General features: G+C 42.3%; 1 protein-coding gene across 1 annotated transcript; it reads right to left on the reverse strand.

The window, feature by feature from the left end:
• Window positions 1–231: 231 nt before the first annotated feature.
• LOC123156992 (uncharacterized) lies at window positions 232–3,731 on the reverse strand. Its single transcript, XM_044575209.1, has 4 exons — window positions 3,663–3,731; window positions 2,004–2,057; window positions 1,264–1,410; window positions 232–591 (listed from the first exon to the last, which is right to left on the reverse strand). Exons 1-4 carry the CDS (start codon window positions 3,729–3,731, stop codon window positions 232–234), a joined length of 630 nt encoding a protein of 209 aa, XP_044431144.1.
• Window positions 3,732–10,978: the final 7,247 nt, after the last annotated feature.

The following is a 10,978-nucleotide window of genomic DNA, read 5'->3' on the forward strand; positions in this document are numbered from 1 at the left end:
ATGATGTTCCACATCAACCAGGTTAAGGCAAATAAAATTTGTAACAGAGCAACCCTAGCACACCCGCAAAGGGCAGAAACCTCAACAATTCCCGACTTGCAAGGCAATACTAAAACATGAATTAAACAGAAAGTAATCACATGGGACTTGAGTTCTTAGAGAGGACAAGATGGAGACTCATTTCTTCATCACTTATTAGTAGTTGGAGTACATATGCGAAATATAATATAATTAATCAATACAAGCAGATCCCCCTAAAAAGAATTGGGCTGAATCAATTTGTGAAGGTGTATTGGTATAGGAACCCTTCCCATCCTCAGTAGATGGCAAATCCACATTGACAATATGACTAATATAGTCTGCATCGATAAGCTTGAGATTACTAAAGGATGCAGCATTGCCACTTGTTGAAATATAGCCACTTCCCGTTGGAGGACTATGTCGTGGTTTCTTATGATTAACATAGCCACCAAAGGTTATCTCCAAAGGTTTATCTACGAGTCCCGGGATCAAGGATTTAGGGAAGTAACCCACTGGTTTTCGATCACCCTTAGCTCCGAAATGGATGTGCCAATCACCTGGATATTTTTCCTTGTTTTGAAGCCTCTTTTCCTCTTGATTTGACTCGATCAAGTGCTTATTATCTCCTATTTATCGTCTACCATTTGTATATAGTATTATTCACACGAAAAGGGTTGCACAAACTTGTGTGTGCAAACAACTTTAGAGTAAGAAAGGCAGTATATGAAGAAGGTGCAAAGCGCTTTGCCTTATATTATCCTAGCTACTGGCACACTCGGGTGCGCGTGCACACACACATGCATACATATAAATAAAAACATGTCTTTCATTCAGTAACAGGGGGAGTAGTGTATAAGGTCAAATTATCTTAAGTCTACATATTTAAGTTTTTACATGAAGAGCATCGGTATCCACTTGTCGTGATACATCATATATGATCATCACTTGTTTGTGTCTAGCATAATTCAGCACTTGGGCTCCAAAAATTAATGATAAACTCTAAAATGCAATTATTCACATATAATTGACGAAGAGTTCATGATAATAGATAATGCTTTTATGTACTAGCACAAACTAGCTAAGTACAATTCTTAGAGAAAGTTACGATGAACTTGTTTAGTGATGCCTTACACAACACAACAATTGCTTTGTGATGTGCAAGATTTTAATCTTGTTCGATGTCAACTTGATTAATTCCAGTTTGAACAATCTAGCATGGATGTTGCAGTAGCAGGTTCATACCTTGAATATCCTTAGGGTGATATATGTTTTCTGGCCACCAATGCGTGAAAGTGGACTGATGACATTGCCTGGAGCTATACTTGATGATGTCTTGTGAAATCCAGGGCAAATCATGTTCATGCCGCCCTTGCGAGAAGTTCCACCACTCTGAGATTACAATATTATTAGGAGAATGTGCAAAAATGTTTCGAATATCGCATTCTTTTTTGAAGAAAAAAATGAAAGCGTCCTGAGGGAGTTCATCATGGTCGAGTAAAGGGCCACAAGTCTAGAGTTTGATACCTACTTGATACGATTATTGCTTCATGATATATGAATAACACAATGACACACAAATATATTACAACCTACTTTTATACATAGATATCAATGGGAATTTAAATTGGTATTGTAAAATAATATTAATTCGTGATAGCAAGAGTTGTGTGTTCGTAAGTGTGGAATACCTAAATAATGTCATTTTGCAAGGAAATGGACTACATTATGTGACACATTATTGGATCGTTTTTAAAACATTACGTAGACCATAATTTTGGAGAAGTAAGTCAACTGATGATGTCTCGTACATCTAGAATGTGCATGCGTGTACATACAATATTGCTAGTTCCTGGAATTAGATATGATGGTCTTCGTAGTTAATGCAACAAACATAAACACTTGCAGGTAATCACTCTTATTCTATATTTTAAACACATAACATGCACAGTGTAGCTTGTAAAGTTTAGAAAGAAAAACCTTACAATCCAAGCTGTGTAGAAATGGGTCCGAGAATCCTTGTACAACGATGGGGAAATCTACGCATAATTGCTGTATGTGTTAATATATATATGTACAAAATATACATCCATTATGACTGTAATATATAACATACTTAGAGAACACAAGAAAAAACCACAATAAAGTACAACATTAAACATGAATAAATTAACCACATATAGTAGGCAAAGATTACTGTAGAATATGTAGTCTATCAAGAGCAATCTAAGTTAAGAAGCTCTTTCACCAGTTATTAAATGGCTCTTAACATAGAGTTTAGTTTTTGTGCATGATCCTTAAAATAGGCATGCTTCAAGCACTCATTTTCAAACTATGGCGTTGTACAAGAGGAAAGAAAAACTACATTATTCTTGAACCAATATCTTGGATGCAAGAAAATACATAATCTTAATTCTTTCCAGGAAACACCGTTGAGGTTGGAAAGAAAAACTTGCATGATAATCTGCTAAGAGCATCTCCAACAGCAGCCCTACAATAGATCACGAAAACACGGTGGAGTAAAATAATTTGGCATGAAAATGTGTTTTTTGGCACAAGCAAGCGTCGTCTCCAACAGCTTCCCTAAAATACGGCACTCGAACATTCTAAACTGAATCTGCTGTCTTCTTTGAACTTTACTGTCAAAAGTGAATTTGTTTATTGAAATTTCTAAAACTGAAACTAAACTGAATTTTACTAGTACAAGGAGCAGAGAAGCACTGCATGTTCAGAAAATTGGAATATTGCATTTGCACTTGCACTACACATGTTCAGAAAGAAGCAATAAAGCACAACACCCATGGATCAATCCGTCGTAATTGCTAGATCCATCCAGCGCAACACACAAGAAGATTAGTAAGTGAAATTTGCTGCCGCATCTGTGACTGCTGCCACAAAGCTTTCAGATTCAGAGGAAAATCAAGAACATGCAGCCTTTAGAACTTTACCCTGAAATCACCTCGTGCCCAAAAATAGGGCTGCTATTGAAAATGCTTTAGATATACACGTTTAAACAATTTAATCATGAATTGATTGAAGGAATATAAATAGTGTATTTTTTTCTTACACATAGTTTAAGCAACCTACTCCATGTGTTTCAAAGATAATGATGTTTGAAAAGTGCATCCTATATTTTTCCCATAATTTTTTAGTATAATTTGTCAAAAAAACTAATGTTATTCATAACTCGTACTTGATTATGTACGTGATTTTGGAATTTTTATCACACTTCATTGCTACCAGTAAGAGCTAATTAACATGCATTAGCTTGTAGGTTAATTATGATCATTAGCCACGCTATAAACTATTTGGGACTAATAATAATATTTAACACGCTTATTTAATCACACATTCTTAATGAATCGTTTTATTACATATGGTGTGTGTATAGTATGTCTTCTCTAAACAACAAAGTTGTACATAGAAGCTCACTAATTACAAATAAATATGCCAAAACTAAAAATAAGATCTTATAATAAATCATGCACCCGACGGGTTCTAATATTGGAACTTCTAAAAATTATATTGGTAGTAATACACAACATATGCAAAAAAAAATGTGGTATTTTATTCATGTTGAGTAGTTTAATAACCAAGTGTAATTAAATTAATATATATGTAGTTGTACAAGTCACATAACTTACATGCCATCCAATTTGGATTCCATTGAGTGAAGATGGTTGTCCATCTCCCCTATATAGAATCGAAATCATAGACGTGCACTTTCTTGCCCATTTTGTAAATCAAAGACGTAAACATCTAGTGTGGCCTCTGCACCATAATAATGCTTATTGCCACCTCCTGACGGCCATGTATAACATGCGAACTATTAAAATGTAATAAAGTCATCTGCGTGTAAGTAGGACACAGATTTCATGATGTATGTGATACTAAAAATATCACAAACAACAATGCAGTTAAGGGAAACTTAATACTCACATAAGTAATTTTTGAATTTTTGTCAGAGGTAAGATTTCCCTTTGTAAGGAAGAATTCTGGATGAATTTCATAGGGCCATGCAATTGTCGAGATTCCTTGCTTTATATTGTAGGGAGGGTGCAAATAGGGAGAGAATGTAAATAATGATGTGAATGTTCATCGCAATATCAATGGTAAATAAACGGCAAACTTGCCTCTTCAATAGCATGAAAACACCCTCCTTTAGGTATGCTACCAAGAAGTAGCACAATAAACAACATAATAGGTTGAGGAGAATTATCCATGTAGAAGCCAAAGAGAAACACAAGTACCGGTGTACTGATGTGCCCTTCATTGAGGCCCGCCCTCTTAAATAGTGTGAAGCAGTGTGGTGCCTATAGGATTCGGTGCGGAATATTAGCGAGAGTGCAATAAAAGATTTCATTCCATAAAAAATCTTGTTGGAATATCTGCTATTTAAGAAAAAATAATGTGGTTCATTTATATCCTAGTGAGATGTGACGATCATATAAGATATAAGATATATAAAAATGAATTCATTGAAAAGGAAAATCTAGGATTATGGAAAATAATAAATAATCCATCATATACTATTAATGAATATATATATGAATTAACTTAAGAAAAGGCATATCTATGATTTAATATCAACAGGCCTTAAAAGGCCAAGTGGTGGAGGTAGAATTGGGACACAAGGGCCAATAGGGGTGGCGCGCCCTCTCCCATGGAAAGAAGGGGTGAGGACGAATTGGGGAGAGATTCCCGCTCCCCTAGGCCGGCGCAAGGGGGGATTCCTTTCCCCCCTTGTGTGACGCCCCCTCCTCTCCCTCCAACCTATATATACTAGAAGCTTTGGCACTTTTTGAACACACAAGTTTGGAGCCTCCTCTAGTTCTTTAATTATAGTTCTAGTTGGTCCTAGTTGATCAATTAGAGCTAGACCTAGATCCTATTGTCCTCATAATTAGAAGCCCAATGTGCTTCTAATCTGCTCCCTCTAATTCTCCAGCAACCATTAGCTCTGGAAGGCGAAGATCATGAAGACCGTGCGCTTGCAACTTGTAGAGAGGCCATGCTTTCGATCTTCTGTTCGAGGGACTGTTCGTGGGATGTTCGCGGGTTCGTTCTTCTACGTTTGAGGGACTCCAAGTACGATCTACACCGACTCGTCTTCTTCTGCTGCAACTCGGAGTCGATATGATCAAATTCAAACCATTAATGCATCTTCATATTGTGTCTTGGTGATTGTAGGGTGAATTTTTGTTGTTTTCTACTACATTTCTCAACACGATGGTCACTAATAAAGAAGAAATATTTTGTGACGTCATTTGGACTGCGGATAATTTTAAGGTATTTGTTTGGTGGATGTGTCTGATGTTGATGTTACCTTGTTTGCATGTACCAAATTGGTTGCCCTATGTCCGCTACTAATACAATCTATCATTTTGCTTAAATTTTTAGGATAGGTGGAGAAATCTATGGAAATCCTTAAACTTCTCGCCAGATTGTCGGCTGCGCCTTGGACATTAGGGTATATACATGCGAACAAGTAAGCATTGTATGTGTAGAAAGCATTGCATCGCTACATATAACAATAGTCTTACAACGAAAAAAACACTTCATGATTTTAATGGCATCCACAAGCCAGACCCCCAAATTAAGATTCTAATTGTTGGAAATATGCCCTAGAGGCAATAATAAAATGGTTATTATTATATTTCCTTGTTCATGATAATTTTCTATTGTTCATGCTATAATTGTGTTATCCGGAAATCGTAATACATGTGTGAATACATAGACCACAACATGTCCCTAGTGAGCCTCTAGTTGACTAGCTCGTTGATCAATGGATGGTTACGGTTTCCTGACCATGGACATTGGATGTCGTTGATAACGGGATCACATCATTTGGAGAATGATGTGATGGAGAAGACACAATCCTAAGCATAGCACAAGGTTGTGTAGTTCGTCTGCTAAAGCTTTTCTAATGTCAAGTATCATTTCCTTAGACCATGAGATTGTGCAACTCCCGGATACCGTAGGAATGCTTTGGGTGTGCCAAACGTCACAACCTAACTGGGTGGCTATAAAGGCACACTACGGGTATCTCCGAAAGTGTCTGTTGGGTTGGCACGAATCAAGACTGGGATTTGTCACTCCATGTGACGGAGAGGTATCTCTGGGCCCACTCGGTAAGACATCATCATAATGAGCTCAATGTGACCAAGGAGTTGATCACGGGATGATGTGTTACGGAACGAGTAAAGAGACTTGCCAGTAACGAGATTGAACAAGGTATAGGGATACCGACGATCGAATCTCGGGCAAGTATCATACCGGTAGACAAAGGGAATTGTATACGGGATTGATTGAATCCTCGACATTGTGGTTCATCCGATAAAATCATTGTGGAACATGTGGGAGCCAACATGGGTATCCAGATCCCGCTGTTGGTTATTGACCAGAGAGATGTCTCGGTCATGTCTACATGCCTCCCGAACCCGTAGGGTCTACACACTTAAGGTTCGATGACGCTAGGGTTATAGGGAAAGTTGGTATGTGGTTACCGAATGTTGTTCGGAGTCCCGGATGAGATCCCGGACATCACGAGGAGTTCCGGAATGGTCCGGAGGTAAATAATAATATATAGGAAGTGAGGTTTTGGCCACCGAAAGTATTTCGGGCGTCACCGGTAATTTACCGGGACCACCGGAAGGGTTCTAGGGGTCCACCGGGAGGGGCCACCAGCCCCGGAGGCTTGCATGGGCCAAGCGTGGGAAGGGACCAGCCCCTGAGTGGGCTGGTGCGCCTCCCACCAAGGCCCAAGGCGCTGCTAGGAGGAGTGGGGGGAAACCCTGGGCGCAGATGGTCCTAAAGGCCCACCCTAGGGCGCGCCCCCCTCTCTCCCCCTCTTGGCCGCCCCCGGCTGCCGCACCCCCTAGGGTGGGAACCCTAGAGGGGGCGCAGCCACCTCCCCTCCTCCTATATATAGTGGGGTTTTTGGGGCTGCCAAAGACACGAGTCTCTCTCTCTCTCTCCCTCCCTCTCTCTCTCTCTCTCTCTCGGCGCAGCCCTATCTCTCCACATCCTCGTCCTTCATAGTGCTTGGCGAAGCCCTGCTGGAAACCACGCTGCTCCACCACCACCACGCCGTCGTGCTGCTGCTGGAGTTGTCTTCCCCAACCTCTCCCTCCTCCTTGCTGGATCAAGGCGCGGGAGACGTCACCGGGTTGCACGTGTGTTGAACGCGGAGGCGCCGTTGTTCGGCGCTTAGATCGGAATCGACCGCGATCTGAATCGCTGCGTGTCCGACTCCTCCAACTGCGTTCTTGTAATGCTTCCGCATCGCGATCTTCAAGGGTATGAAGATACACTCCCCCTCTCTCGTTGCTAGTCTCTCCATAGATTGATCTTCGTGATGCGTAGAATTTTTTTAATTTCTGCAACGATCCCCAACAGTGGCATCATGAGCTAGGTCTATGCGTAGTTTCTATGCATGAGTAGAACACAAGTTGTTGTGGGCGTTGATTTTGTCAATTTACTTGCCGTTACTAGTCTTATCTTGATTCGGCGGCATCGTGGGATGAAGCGGCCCGGACCGACCTTACACGTACGCTTACGTGAGACAGGTTCCACCAACTGACATGCACTAGTTGCATAAGGTGGCTAGCGGGTGTCTGTCTCTCCCACTTTAGTCGGATCGGATTCGATAAAAAGGGTCATTATGAAGGGTAAATAGCAATTGGCATATCACGTTGTGGTTTTGGCGTAGGTAAGAAACATTCTTGCTAGAAACCTATAGCAGCCACGTAAAAACTTGCAACAACAATTAGAGGACGTCTAACTTGTTCTTGCAGCATATGCCGTGTGATGTGTTATGGCCAAAAGGATGTGATGAATGATATATGTGATGTATGAGATTGATCATGTTCTTGTAATAGGAATCACGACTTGCATGTCGATGAGTATTACAACCGGCAGGAGCCATAGGAGTTGTCTTAATTTATTGTATGACCTGCGTGTCAATGAAAATGCCATGTAATTACTTTACTTTATTGCTAACCATTAGCCATAGTAGTAGAAGTAACAGTTGTCGAGACAACTTCATGAAGACACGATGATGAAGATCATGATGATGGAGATCATGGTGTCATGCCGGTGACGATGATGATCATGGCGCCCCGAAGATGGAGATCAAAAGGAGGAAAATGATATTGGCCATATCATGTCACTATTTGATTGCATGTGATGTTTATCATGTTTTTACATCTTATTTGCTTAGAACGACGGTAGCTTAAATAAGATGATCCCTCGCTAAAATTTTAAGATAGTGTTCCTCCTAACTGTGCACCGTTGCGAAGGTTCGTTTTTTCGAAGCACCATGTGATGATCGGGTGCGATAGATCCTAACGTTCGAATACAACGGGTGTAAGCCAGAATTACACATGCAAAACACTTAGGTTGACTTGACGAGCCTAGCATGTACATACATGGCCTCGGAACACGAGAGACCGAAAGGTCGAACATGTGTCGTATAGTAGATACGATCAACATGAAGATGTTCACCGATGATGACTGTCCGTCTCACGTGATGATCGGACACGGCCTAGTTGACTCGGATCATGTATCACTTAGATGACTGGAGGGATGTCTATCTGAGTGGGAGTTCATTAAATAATTTGATTAGATGAACTTAATTATCATGAACATAGTCTAAAAATCTTTGCAATATGTCTTGTAGATCAAATGGCCCATGCTAGTGTTGCCCTCAACTTCAACGCGTTCCTAGAGAAAACCAAGCTGAAGGACGATGGTAGCAACTATACAGACTGGGTCCGTAACTTGAGGATCATCCTCATAGCTGCCAAGAAAGCATATGTCCTTGAAGCACCGCTAGGTGAAGCACCTGTTTTCCCAGCAACTCAAGATGTTATGAACGCCTGGCAGTCGCGTAGTGATGATTACTCCCTGGTTCAGTGCGGCATGCTTTACAGCTTAGAATCGGGGCTCCAAAAGCGTTTTGAGCAACACGGAGCATATGAGATGTTCTAAGAGCTGAAAATGGTTTTCCAAGCTCATGCCCGAGTCGAGAGATATGAAGTCTCCGACAAGTTCTACAGTTGTAAGATGGAGGAGAATAGTTCTGTCAGCGAGCACATACTCAAAATGTCTGGGTTGCACAACCGCTTGTCTCAGCTGGGAGTTAATCTCCCGGATGACGCGGTCATTGACAGAATCCTTGACTAGCTTCCACCTAGCTACAAGAGCTTTGTGATGAATTTCAATATGCAAGGGATGGAGAAAACCATTCCTGAGGTATATTCAATGCTGAAATCAGCGGAGGTGGAGATCAAAAAGGAACATCCAGTGTTGATGGTCAATAAAACCACTAGTTTCAAGAAAGGCAAGGGTAAGAAAAACTTCAAGAAGGACGGCAAGGGAGTTGCCGCGCCCGGTAAGCCAGTTGCCGGGAAGAAGCCAAAGCATGGACCCAAGCCTGAGACTGAGTGCTTTTATTGCAAGAGAAACGGTCACTGGAAGCGGAACTGCCCCAAGTACTTAGCGGATAAGAAGGCCGGCAATACCAAAGGTATATATGATATACATGTTATTGATGCGTACCTTACAAGTACTCGTAGTAGCTCCTGGGTATTTGATACCGGTGCGGTTGCTCATATTTCTAACTCAAAACAGGAGCTACGGAATAAGCGGAGACTGGTGAAGGACGAGGTGACGATGCGCGTCGGGAATGGTTCCAAGGTCGATGTGATCGTTGTCGGCACGCTACCTCTGCATTTACCTACGGGATTAGTTTTAATCCTCAATATTGTTATTTAGTGCCAGCTTTGAGCATGAACATTGTATCTAGATCTTGTTTAATGCGAGATGGCTACTCATTTAAATCTGAGAATAATGGTTGTTCTATTTATATGAGAGATATGTTTTATGGTCATGCCCCGCTGGTCAATGGTTTCTTCTTATTGAATCTCGAATGTCATGTTACACATATCCATAGTGTGAATACCAAAAGATGTAAGGTTAATAATGATAGTCCCACACTAGTACAAAAAGGACCTATTGTCCCGGTTCGTAAGGCCCATTTTGTCCCGGTTTTTGAACCGGGACTAAAGGGTCGTTACTAATGCCCTAGGCCTTTAGTTCCAGTTCTTACACAAACCGGGACAGATGGGCCTCCACGTGGCCAGTGCGGCGAGCCCAGGCAGGAGGGCCTTTAGTCCCGGTTGTTGGGGAACGTAGTCATTTCAAAAAAAATTCCAACGCACACACATGATCATGGTGATGCATAGCAACGAGAGGGGAGAGTGTGTCAACGTACCCTCGTAGACCGAAAGCGGAAGCGTTAGCACAACGCGGTTGATGTAGTCGTACGTCTTCACGATCCGACCGATCCAAGTACCGAACGCATGGCACCTTCGAGTTCAGCACACGTTCAACTCGATGACGTCCCGCGAGCTCCGATCCAGCAAAGCTTCGCAGGAGAGTTTCGTCAGCACGACGGCGTGATGATGATGATGATGATGTTGCTACCGACGCAGGGCTTCGCCTAAGCACCACTACGATATGATCGAGGTGGATTATGGTGGAGGGGGGCACCGCACACGGTTGGGAGAGATCAACAGATCAACTTGTGTGTCTCCAAGGGGTGCCCCCTCCCCGTATATAAAGGAGTGGAGGAGGGGGAGGAGGCCGGCCTCCCTAGGCGCGCCCCATGAGGAGTCCTACTCCCACCGGGAGTAGGACTCCCCCCTTCCAAGTAGGAGTAGGAGAAGGGAAGGAAGGGAGAGAGGAAGAGAAGGAAAAAGGGGGGCGCCGCCCCCCTCCTTGTCCAATTCGGACTAGAGGGGGAGGGGAGCGCGGCTGCCCTGGCCGCCCCTCCTCTTCTCCCACTAAGGCCCATGAGGCCCAATTAACTCCCCGGGGGGTTCCGGTAACCCCCGGGTACTCCGGTATATGCCCGAAACCTCCCGGAACCCTTCCGGTGTCCAAACATAGTCGTCCA

Source organism: Triticum aestivum, chromosome 1D, assembly GCF_018294505.1.
Source record: "Triticum aestivum cultivar Chinese Spring chromosome 1D, IWGSC CS RefSeq v2.1, whole genome shotgun sequence".
Classification (NCBI taxonomy): domain Eukaryota; kingdom Viridiplantae; phylum Streptophyta; class Magnoliopsida; order Poales; family Poaceae; genus Triticum; species Triticum aestivum.